The sequence below is a fragment of the Garra rufa genome, chromosome 1 (assembly GCF_049309525.1).
Source record: "Garra rufa chromosome 1, GarRuf1.0, whole genome shotgun sequence".
NCBI classification, from domain to species: Eukaryota; Metazoa; Chordata; class Actinopteri; order Cypriniformes; family Cyprinidae; genus Garra; species Garra rufa.
The window spans coordinates 103,889,658-103,902,559 of record NC_133361.1 but is presented as its reverse complement, the minus strand read 5'-3'; the positions used below and the strand labels follow the sequence as shown (position 1 = coordinate 103,902,559).

The 12,902-nt window shown below is 35.2% G+C and overlaps 1 protein-coding gene and 1 pseudogene across 1 annotated transcript; one reads left to right on the top strand and one right to left on the bottom strand.

The window, feature by feature from the left end:
* Window positions 1-12,902, bottom strand: part of LOC141341157 (uncharacterized) — a 210,595-nt pseudogene that overhangs the window by 3,565 nt on the left and 194,128 nt on the right.
* On the top strand, window positions 3,190-10,196 carry LOC141341188 (uncharacterized). The gene is made up of 2 exons (XM_073846332.1): window positions 3,190-3,573; window positions 8,541-10,196. The coding sequence occupies exons 1-2, from the start codon at window positions 3,387-3,389 to the stop codon at window positions 9,551-9,553; spliced, it is 1,200 nt and encodes a 399-aa protein (XP_073702433.1). The 5' UTR covers window positions 3,190-3,386; the 3' UTR covers window positions 9,554-10,196.

Here is a 12,902-nt window from a genome sequence, read left to right as displayed (position 1 = left end):
AACAATGTCCATTGGTTTAAAAACTTTAAAAGCACAAACCTTTCTTCAGGCGACTGACAACAGATAAGGAGTGCAGCGCATATTTATGACGTCACATCACAAGAGCAAAATAAAAGTCCCATTGGTGCACTGCTCTCTAGAATCACAAATAAATCATAGAAATGTTGTATATAGAATAGAATTTCTTACTCATGTGATGATGCTTTTCTAAAGTTACTAACATTGTAAATCTATTAATAATATTCTTTATTTTATTAATGTTCATTTATAACACTATGCTTTCTGTTTATATACCTTGCCATTAAATTCACATTAAACTAGTCAATGCTGCTGTGTAACGTTTACAAAGGTTGTGTTATGGCAAATTTAAAAGGAATATAGTCCATTGATTATTACCTTTTCAGTTTCGTTAATTGGCAAAAACATATTCAGCTGTTACTCCATCTTCTTTTGTTAACATTGAAAAGTTTGTTTAATAAATATAAGATAATAAACAATAAACAGTTTTTTTTAAAACTTTAACTAGAAGTACTTTCATCAGAAAAAAAATCAAATATGTCATGTTGTATTAGTGTTATGGTTTTAGTGAAGTTAGACGTTTTGAAAACAAAATACCTTTAATACACCTGCAGGAAAATGAAGATCTGGGGTCCGTTCTTCGTACCTCGCTAACTAAGTTAGCTGGATTTGATTGTTGACGATTTTGCGTGATCTTGGATCGCTCGGTTCTTCGAAGCTCATCCGGGACTTGCTGTCATAGCAACAGGTGCGCAAGCTTAAACCTGCTCTGGAGCAGGTTTATTTCATGTAAACAGGATTTAGGCTGCGCTCCTGGCGGGTTATGATTGGTTGAAATGGCGAAGTCACATCTGAAGAGCACGACTGACGCGGACTGACTCACGTGGGGAAAAAAAAGTATCTCGCAAGTTTGGGGTCAGTACATTTTTATTGTTTTTTTTTTTTTTTTTTTAAGAAATTAATACTTTTATTCACCAAGGATGTATTAAGTTAATAATTAAAAAATTATTAAAAAGTAATAATAAATAATTTACATTGTTTTATAAATATATATATATATATATATATATATATATATATATATATATATCTCTCACAGGTTCCAAAAAATATTTGGCAGCACAACTGTTGATATTATCCAACATTGATCATTCTAGTAACAAATCAGCATATTAGAATGATTTCTGAAGGATCATGTGACACTTAAGACTGGAGTAACAGCTGATAAAAATTCAGCTTTTCATCACAGGAATAAATTCTATTTTAAAGTATGTTAAAATAATAATAATAAAAAAACAAACATTATTTTATATTGTAAAAACATTTTGCAATATTACTGTTTTTTCTGTATTTTTAATCAAATAAATGCAGCCTTGATGAGTATAAGAGACTCCTTTAAAGACTATTACAAGTCTTACTGACCCCAAACTTTTGAACGGTAGTGTATAAAAAAATAAAAATATAAATAAAATAACATATCAAGGAAAAAACATGTAACATGGGCAGCATTAATGCATTTAATGTGTTCACTACTTTTTGCCAGCCCTCTCTCCTTGCTTTTCCAGCCTTTGCAGTTTTCCCTTGCGTTTTAAATAAACTCTGAAACTCCTGAAATCCCTCAATCAAGAGTTCTTGCTCTGCTGCAGAAAAATACTGAGCGCGCTCCTTCGTCATGTTCGCCGACCAATCAAAGCGTTGCCCATCAATGTTTCTACTATCGATACGTAGCCCCTTTTAAGCCACCCAGTGATCTCAAATAACTTCATCCAGCTATACTAAACATCAACAACAGGTGCGTTCGGAGAACCGGAATAGCGAGCTCATAGTTAGCACGATGATTTGATCTTGGATGTGTCATTTGATCTTGGATGTAGTAAGCGAGGTACGAAGAACGGACCCCAGGAGACTTGTTTGAGATGGTCCTGTGTGTCGCTTCAGTCATCCAGACTGAATAAAACACTCAATCACTGGAGTTTATTCAGATTTCAGGAGGCTGTTCTTACAGATGAAGACAAAGCTCTCAGATCACAAGCTTAAACACAGTATTCAAGGGATGTGATCAGTTTGTTTTAAATGAATATATTTAGCTTTAGGAGTGTGTGAATATGAATGTGAAATGATGGTGAGTGTCATCTTTTTTGTCTTTATTGGCTGTTGATGTTTCTGCCTCATTTCTTTAATTGGTGTCTTTGTTTCTGATCAATATCTGAGTTAAATATGAATGCAGAGGCTGAAGGTGAGACTTTCCCTGATCTCTGTGATAATGAGTCTATAGTTCTGCTGATTGGATTAGAGTCACTATAAAGCTGGGCAGATTCCTGTAACTGCTTACATCCTTTGCATATTTTATCTTCTAATGACGATCCTGAAATCTGTCTTAAACTCCAGTGATTGAGTGCTTTAGTCAGTCTGGATGACCGCAGCGACACACAGTAACATCTCAATCAAGAGTCTCCTGATCTACTCTTCTGAGTTTACTACAGGTCTAACTGGATATTGCTGGTATTTTTGTTTCAAAACTTGTAACTTCACTAAAATCATATCACTAATATAACGAATGCACTTCTAGAGATTAAGTTTCTAGTAAAGCAGGTATTGTATCTTGTATTTATTAACTGAACTGTTCACTGTTAAAAGGGAAGATGAGGAGTAACAACTGAATATGTTGACATGGTTTTTGTCAATTAAAGATGCAGAAAAGGTTAATCAAGTTTAATAAAGGAATGGCAGAGAGGATGGGAAAAGGAAATCAAGACACATTTTTCTGTTCAATCTAAAGTTAGAAACAAATGTTTTTGTACTTGTCCATCCTGTAGGGACTTAGTTAAACTAGATTGAGGTTGGGGCATTGTGGGTTAAATACTTTTTTGTATATTGTAGAAAAGCATTTATATATATTTTTTTTCTCCTTTAATATTCACTGACAAAGACTGTTGATGCTGATCAAATACCATGATGTGAATCTTAATTTGAAGTCATTTTCATTTATTTGTGCAGATCGGCTTTTTTAAAGAAAATAAAAAATAGCGCACATTGTAGACACACAAAGTCATTCCCCATAATATTTTCCCTCCTTTCGGCGCTTCACACTCCAGTCCAGCGGGTGGCACTAACACACACACTTCTGTTTGACAAACACCATTAAACCACAGAGAAAGAAGACTAGTTTCACTGCTCTCTGTTGTTTTGTTGTGATTCTGTTTTAGTTCAGCCTGTGAGAAATGTAGTTTCTGTAAACAGAAAAAATACATTTTTTGAATCCAGTCAGTAAATACCTGTAATATTCTCATCCTCACAGTGAATACGTTTTGAAGCGAGCAGGAATATCTGGAGAAGTATCAGCTGAACTGAGATCTACTGCTGTGAAGATGTTTATTAAAGTGGAGAGTGAGGAGAACACGAGTGAACTAGAAACCTGGAGAATAAAACAGGAACCAGAACCTTTGAGAATAAAACAGGAGGAACCAGAACCTTTGATAATGAAACAAGAACCAGAACCTTTGAGAATAAAACAGGAACCAGAACCTTTGAGAATAAAACAGGAGGAACATGGAGGTTGGTGTTTGATCTTCATTCATCTTTAATGACTGTTTGTGGTACATTATTTCAAAGTTTTATTAATACTGAGTTTCAAGCTGCTTTAAATTTTGTAAATTGTAAAAGAAACAATCTTTAAAGCTGAACAGTCTGTTGAAAGTATAGACGGGGCAGCAAAAGCACTTCCAGATCTAGTAAGAAACATTTAAATTGTGCACAGAATTTTTGCTAACATTTTCTATGAAGCCCCTATTTATAATACATTATAAAGTATTTCTAAGGCATTGTAATGAATGCATCATAAAAAAAAAAAATCTTATAATATGTTCTCATAAATAATCATAACAATTACAGTATACTAAAGTACTTGAGTATTTGGGGTTCTAACTTTTAAGATTATGATTATTTATTAGACACAATGGGCGGCATATTAAATCTACGCAATTTTTAATGGACTATATTCTATTACAATTTTATTTTTATTTTTTTACATTATTTTTCATTTTATTATGATGGGCCCCCTGGTCTACTGACTAGAAGCAACTTTCCAACTACACTTACACTCCTTTTATCAGTAGTATTATTAGTCTAGTATTATTCGACTTAGATTAAGGTTTGGCTAGGTAGAAGGTTCACAAACTTGCAAAGTTACATATCAGTTTGTCTTTTGGGGAACCATCAAAATACAGTGTTAGAATATATTTAGCATACTACTAATAATAATTATTGCTAGCTGACATGTAGTTGAATAGTTACTTATCAAAAGCTGTCTAAAGGGTACCTTCAAAATAATCTAACTAATAGTACAAACGTGTCATGTTACACATTCATCTGATACATTAACTTTTGGCTCTTTGATAGATATTATTATTGTTATTATTATTAATACTTATAAGTGCTCTTTGTATGCTTCCAGTAAAGTGACATGCGTAACATGGTAATATATGAGACTTATGTTATAACTATGAGGAGATAATCACACGCTTAAAAGCTATAACCGCAAATAAATAAAAATTACAATACACTAAAACAGTTTTATGATACAACATACTATACATTTTTTTATAATGCACTATGAATTCATTATAGTGCCTTAAGCATGCCCTTATAATGCATTATAAATACGGGCTTTAAAGAAAGTATGCTGAATTATTTTATGAACAGATCAAACACGGCTGATGCAGAAACAGTGTTAGCTAAAGTCATGTCCAATGCTATTACATCATTAGTTTCAGGGTTTGGACATTTTGGGAGAGAAATTCAAGAACTTTTCAACGAAATTGAAATTTTGCATGCCTCCCGACTCAAGTTTAGTGCTTTGCTGTCAAATGTGTCTTACCAAGAAATAAACATGTAATATTTTTTAGTAACTGCGCTTAAACATCCAAAACAATAGTAATCTTATGGTTGACTTGTTATTCACTTTTTAGCATCAAATGGTGATGTGTTTATGCATTTTGAGGTTTAACCCTCTGGGGTCCGAGGGTGTTTTGGGGCCCTGAAGAAGTTTTGACATGCCTTGACATTTGTGCTTTTTTCAGTATGTTAAAAACATATTAATATCCTAAATCTAAATACATTTTATTTAGCACAAATTGGACTACAAAAATATGTAAGCAACATAAATGTACATTTTTAAGTTTTTGAGAAAACAACGTTTATGCGTGCATATTGAAAAACTAAATTTTTGGAGTCACTGAAATAAGGTCATCTAACACATACAGAATATTTGTTCTCGGGACTTTCGAGAATTGGATGTAGTAGGCTTGGTTTTTTTCTACCAAATGATGTGAAAATCATCTAGTTCACTTGTTTTCACAAAACAGTATATAGATTTACATTTTTGAAGACACTTTTTGTTTCGAATGGCTGTATGCGAGAAGGCGTGAATGATCATGAATAATGCTGTGATTTACACCTGAGAAGACAAAGACCTGCATAATGAGCCGCATAATGAGCCATTCAGTCGGATGTTGACTAAGAGGAAACAACAGAAAGAATAAAGGAAAAATGAAAGGACAAAATAAATATATATTTTGTTTGAAGCGTATTTTGAATATATTTAACTATCACGTAAAATAACTTGAGATTCACTTGTGAGTGCAGTTAAACTTTTTATTAGGAACAAAAGTAATAAACAACACAGAAGTCAAGATGTCATGGGTGCACTATCCAAATCACTCGCAGGAAACTTGAACACAGGAAAACGGGGAACAGCAGAAACTGCAAAGAAAACAAGTAGATGTGAGCAACACAATGATCTGACAAAGACAGAGCTAACATGGAGAAAACACATACACTACCAGCCAAACTTTTTTATTAAAAGGTTTTTTTTTTTTTAAGTGAGCAGTTTTTTTACATAGTAAACCTATTTCACAAAATTAGATAATTATTTTTCTTTAAAAAAGTACCTTTGACTGGTAGTGTATAGCATAGGTGTATAACAGTTAGGTGCAAATAAAAACAGTGCAAGATAAATACAGGTGTGAGGTTTGTAATGAAGTGATACAGGAGAAACCACACATCTTCTACCTTTCATACAGATTACTTAAAAAGAGAATATTAGTTTTTTATTTGAATTGGTTTATGTAAAAGTAAACATTTCAAGCTTTCTACACGTATATGTATTATGTTTGTGAGGCACGTAATCACTGAGATTTAGGTTGTTTCATTTATGTGTCTGTGAAAAGATATAACAGAGACAGTGAAGGCAGAGCGCGTGCCCTGACTGTTTTCTTATTTTCATAAAAGCACAGTGTATACAAATAAAAATATAACCTCTACAGTAGGGCTGCAACGATTAATCGAACGATGTTGTGAGGCGCGTCTAGACAATGAAGCCGGTACTTTGATTAGTAGTAAATCTCCATCACGTGCGTTCAGCTGGAGCGGCAATTCAAACACCCCGCCGTAAATCACTGACAAGCCACGCCAAATCGCGCTGAAAATCGAATTCGATTTTCATTCGATTTTTGGCGTGGCTTGTCAGTGATTTACGGCGGGGTGTTTGAATTGCCGCTCCAGCTGAACGCACGTGATGGAGATTTACTACTAATCAAAGTACCGGCTTCATTGTCTAGACGCGCCTCACAACATCGTTCGATTAATCGTTGCAGCCCTACTCTACAGTTTCGAATGATGTATTGGTTGTATTTGTACGATCAAAACTGACGGAGAATTTTACATTCTTTTCGGCGTTATTACAAAAGCGTGCCTCAAAACGCGTCAGCGCGTTTTTCGACCAAAGTTGAAACATCCTGTCATCATGAGACATTTAGATGCAGTGAAATGAAACATACTTTATAAAAGAAAAAAACTTACTTGTGTAAATATCTCATCTGCTGGTTCACGCCATGTCTCATTTAATGTTCATCTTCTGAAATAAGTTTTATTCCTGACAGCCCGTCTTCTTCCAGAAAGGACTAACTTGAAAGAAAAGAAACTGCTTTCTCCTTTGTTTACTGTGATGTGGGCGTCTACTTTTGGCGCAGCGCCCTCACATGGACGATTTGAATATGAAAAGATTGAATTGCTCTTGGGCGTGATCTAATTAAAACTAATGAAGCAGACAAGAGAGAATGGACATCGTGTTGGTTTCATACGGATTACTTTATCATAGAATATTTGATTTCGATAAACATTACTTCATTTGAAAGTATAGATATCAAGCTTTCTCTAGATACATTGCTCATGTCTCTGTGTTGTGTATTGGCTGAGTTATAGTCTATTTTAATGACGCGTTTCTGAATGAAGATCACGGAGATCAACGCGGCAGACAGCACACCCTTTTTGTTTTCTTTATTTTGTAAAATCACAATATTTTTTGGTTTTGTGAGTATATACAAATAAAAGTAGACCGTTTACAGATTCGATTGGTGTACTGCTTTTATCTGTACAATCAGAAATGACCGAGTAATTGAAGTTCCTTTTGGGAAACTGCCACAAAACGCGTATACGCGTGTTTGGACCCCAGGGGGTTAAAAACATGTTATTTTCCACATACTGTACATTATTGTTGCTCCTCTCTGCCCTCCCTTTCTGAAACGCTTTGATTTTCACAAAACTCACTGTTGATGGAAACCCAGGTGTTCTCTGATTGGTCAGCTATCCGTGCTTTGGAATTGGCCGGATACCTCAAGCGTGTGTTGGAAATGTTACACCCCTAACCATGTTGTGATACCATTTCTTGGCGCATCAAGACAGAAATGATAAAACCCATTATAAACTAGGCATTTGTTGCATACGTGCAAACTCGTGTTTGAAAAGTCAGTACTGCATTCTTTAAATATGAAAACGTACTTGCAGGCCATCAGTCAGATGCACAGACTGTTCATGCAACATTGTGATTGGCCCACTTAATGGGCATAAGGAGCTCCAGGTGTGTGTTCCTGTTGTGTATGCACTTCGATGGATTAAATGCAGAGCACAATTCACCATACTCGACTGTTTCTCTTTCAACTGGTGCAAAACTATTTTCTATTCCTAAAGTGTAATTATAATATTACTAAAGTTTTTTACAGAAAAAGTTTAGTGATTTATGAGTGAACATCCTGTGACAGTCAGTTTTGGGTTGTTTTCCATTTAAAAGATCAGTGGAAAATCCCATTAATAAACTGCCCCCTAAGTAAAAACTCAGAAGTTTATTTTTTTTATTTGATAGTTAAATCGGGAGTTTTTTTCTCTTATTTTCCCTCATCTCTTTGAATTCAATTTGATGATTTTTATCCCCTAGGATATATAAAATAGTAGAGATCATTCTATATAGATTTCCTAAACACTATCATTAGATTATCTGGATTTTTTTTTTTTTTTTTTTTTTTTTATTAATTGTATAAAGGCCAACTTAAACACTGTTCCAGGATCGGGTTTGGACACCATGGTATAGGATCTAGCATACAAGCATTAGATATCTACATGTTATGATGCCAATTGCTTTGTGCCATTAAACTGGGGTTAACGTTTATTTCTTTGTTTTTCCACCGTAGACCTAACAGCGCTGAAAGAGGAGAAGGAAGTACTGAATGAAACCGAAGAGAAAGATCAGTTAGAGAATCTTCATAATTTTGTATCTGGAGATAAATCTGTTTGTTCCTTAGAGTCTGCAAATACTTCTAAACAAAAAAGAGCACAAAATACAGGAACTAGGAGTAATTTCACTTGCTTTCAGTGTGGACACAGTTTCACTCGAAAAGAAAACCTTAACAGGCACATGAGAATTCACACTGGAGAAAAGCCTTACACATGCAAACAGTGTGGAAAAAGTTTCAGTCAAAAAGGAAACCTTAACATTCACATGAGAGTTCACACTGGAGAGAAGCCTTACACCTGGAGAAAATGTGGAAAAAGTTTCTGCAGAAAATTAAAACTTAAAAACCACATGTGTATTCACACTTTGGAGAGCCTTTTTAACTGCCAACAGTGTGGAGAAAATTTCACTCGTAAAGAAAGCCTTAACCAACACATGAGAATTCACACTGGAGAGAAGCCTTACACGTGCGAACAGTGTGGAAAGAGTTTCGCTCGTAAAGAAAACCTTAACATACACATGAGAATTCACACTGGAGAGAAGCCTTACACGTGCAAACAGTGTGGAAAGAGTTTCGCTCGTGAAGAAAACCTTAACACACACATGAGAATTCACACTGGAGAGAAGCCTTACACGTGCAAACAGTGTGGAAAAAGTTTCACTCGTAAAGGATGCCTTAACAGACACATGGGAATTCACACTGGAGAGAAGCCTTCTACATGCAAACAGTGTGGAAAAAGTTTCACTCGTAAAGGATGCCTTAACAGACACATGGGAATTCACACTGGAGAGAAGCCTTCTACATGCAAACTGTGTGGAAAGAGTTTCACTCAAAAAGGATACCTTAACAGACACATGAGAGTTCACACTGGAGAGAAGCCTTACACGTGCCAACAGTGTGGAAAGAGTTTCATTCAAAAAGTAAGCCTTGGCAAGCACATGAAGATTCATAATCAAAAGAAGCCTTATTAAGGGTTCCAAATGGAATCCTATACAGGGCTTCTACAATGAAAATCTAATTCACATTTTAAAGCAATGTGTTTTGTTCATGGTACACTTTACCGTGTCAACTTGAAATATGGACTATGGACAAATGGACTACAGTGTAAGAACTTCACATTTGAAGGTCATGAATTGAAGAGAGATCTCACAGGAAGTGCACTGTTTTTTGGTTGAAGCATATAAAAGGACACTTAGCATTTTAACATCAGTGTGTATGGATTTAATTTGCACACATCAGTTACTTGCTCGTTTCTACTACCAACATTGGCGGTTTTGAGGAAGGCTTTAATAATCATATTTTGGAACCATTTCTAAAGGACTGTATTAGGAATTGTCTTATAGGATTGTCTTGTAGACCTTTTTTCTGAACGCGGAAGTCACGCCTGACTAAATTTTTAGCATTTCCGGTCTTCTATGTCTCATGTCAAAGTAGCGTATAATCCGAGCTGTTAATCTAATGTTAAACCTAAAAAAAAAAAAAAAAAAAAAGCACATGGCTTCCTAGCACCATCTCTTTGCCATGTCGCAATGACCGTCATTTGTCAGTGCCTCAATTTAGGTTTAAACTTTATTGTAAAACAATCGTTGTTGAAGAATAAAAAACTGTTACAAATTATTGTCCTATTTGTCTTACAAAAAAAGAAACAAGAGTAATAATAATAGTCGGGTATAAGATACCTCTGAATATACACTGTAAAAATGTTGGTTTGTTTTTTTAACCCAACTGCTGGGTTAAGCCTGTTGGGTCATTTATTTGGGTTGTTTTACTCAGTGTTGGATTGTTTTTGTGTAACCTAACATTGGGTTACTGATTTTATCCAATCAAGTGACAGTTAAGAGAGTAAGCCACTCCCCCTACTCGACGAGCCAAGCGCTACCTTTGGGGCCATTTTGAATCACCTCAGGAATCGACAGAAAAGGTATGTTTGTGGGTTTTTAATGTATGAAACTAATACTGTACATCAACAAATGCTAAAATATACCAAATTTGGCGTTTCACATTACATTAACAGTATTAAAAAGTATAATCTATCTCGGTTCGTTTTGGGTTTGCCAATCGGTAAAGGTATGCCTGTTGTAATTACGTTACGGCCTTTTCCTGTCTAAGTTATATTCAATTTTTAGTGAAAATGTCTTTTTGGTCAACATTTCCTCTGGAATATGTGAATTGGTGAGTCGTGTAGTTAATGTGTCTTTATATATTATATTCAGTTAGAAGTTTTAGCTGATGTGAGTTAAATGCAGCATGTCTGTTCACTTCAACGTGATTCTTGTGTAAACAAAAGGTTAACGTTGCATTTGCAGGGAGTTTTTAAAACAACACTGATTCATCAGTAACTGATCTGACAGGAATATTCAGTGTTTTACTGTGAGTAATGAGTACGTGTCAATATTGCATTGTAAAAGACCGCTTGATCCTGATTACTCGTAGCCTGCGTGTCTATTCACAGAAACTCTAATGTAACTTGCTACGCAAAACTCTTATGGTGCGTTCACACCGGAAAAAACATTTGGGAAAAAACATTTGAGTTTACTCGCGCGTGACATTTTCTTCACAACAGATGCAAATTCGCGTCATGGGAGGGGCTTCTGCCACTCGTCAGCGGGAAAGTAGTTGTAAAATAGTTGAATGAGCTCAATTTGCCAGCTTTAGCTTGCTTGTAGTCTCAATATGTATGTATATGTAGGTCAAATTGAGTAAAGAGCGTTTTTTAAAACTAACCAGATTGTCCGACCACTTCACTCACTTTCTTCCTAGCCAAATCCTTTTATTCCTGTTTATACAGAAGTCCAAAGATGTATTGTACAGCTCCGAGTAACCACAGACAGCAACGGTGATTTTGTCCTCCATTGTTGTTTCGGATTTCTGCCTCCGTCACTACTAGAGCAAGCTCCTGATTGGTTAATGCGGCTCGAATTTTCGCCAAAGTTCAGATTTTTGAACTCCTGCGAATGGCGTGGCAATCGCTTGAAACGCTCAATACGTGCCGCTGGACGGCTATTCGCGTCTTTGCATTGACTTAACATGTAAATCACTAGCGCTTGCCGCTTCATTCGCGTCCGGTGTGAACGCACCGTTATCCAATCACAGAGCTGTAGGCGTTTACTTCAAAGTCTTCAATGTAAGACGCCCATTAAAATCGATCGTTTCTGGAGCCTACCTCAAAACCAGGGTATAAAATAACATATAACTTATTGTTTATTATGAATTTTTTATGTAAAAACCACACAAATATCATAAGTAGACATCAGACTACAGTATTAATTAAGAAAAAACCCTACATTTAGAACCCTTTCTGAAATGTTGTGACTTGATATTTACATATATTTATGTGCATCTACAATGTGAGTTTATAAAGTTAATATGGGTTTATATGAATTGAAAAGTTGTCAGTTAAATCTATAGAACCCTTTCTAAATGTTGTGACTTTATAGGGGGTTGTTAGAGGAAAGTTGTCAGACTATATATATATTAGGGGTGGGCATAGATTAATTTTTTTAATCTAGATTAATCTAGATTAAATCTTGGAATTAATCTAGATTAATCTAGATTAAAATGGCTAATTTGAATTCTGATGAAGGCATTCAGAATATGTGTGCTACCCAAATAATGACTAAAAGTAAGTCTTTGAGAATGGATCATAAAGCTCATAAAGCTGTTCTATGATAATTTGTTGATGAAAATAAATTATGTTCAATTAGATGTACTTGTGTTTACTAACTAACTAACAATGAAATTATTTTTTCTACCTATTAGATTGTGTTTTTTTTTAACGTCAACACCTACCCAGCCCATTACATGTTACACCGTACTTTTATTTTGACAGGTTGCCGTGACGTTTCTGTGTCATACAGTATGATATGATGCTAGTTTTCTCAAGTGAAACGGTAAAAGTGACACTCACAGCAGTTTGGGAGATTAAGTTTATCTGTTCATGTGAGATTTAAAAAAAAAGCCAAAAATTACCGGGAGCGTCACGTGTGTTTCAGTATGAGTGTAGTAAAAGCTCGTCTCCGCCATGCACACATACAGCTACAGTAGGTAAACGGAACATTTAAGATTCATATTAAAACGGTCTTTTTGCATTTCATTTTTCACATACACTAGTCCATATCGCGATTTGAATTAAGTGACTGACCAACATTAGATTTATGAATCCAAAAAACGACGAATTTACGTGGCATTTCGCGCTATAGTAGATTCGGTTTTCATGAATGGAGGACGACGCGATCCTGTCTGTGTTTTGGCGGAGGAGACTTAAACGCGTGACCATATTCGGTATACATTAGCGTTAAACTATCAAGGTGAAAGTCATCA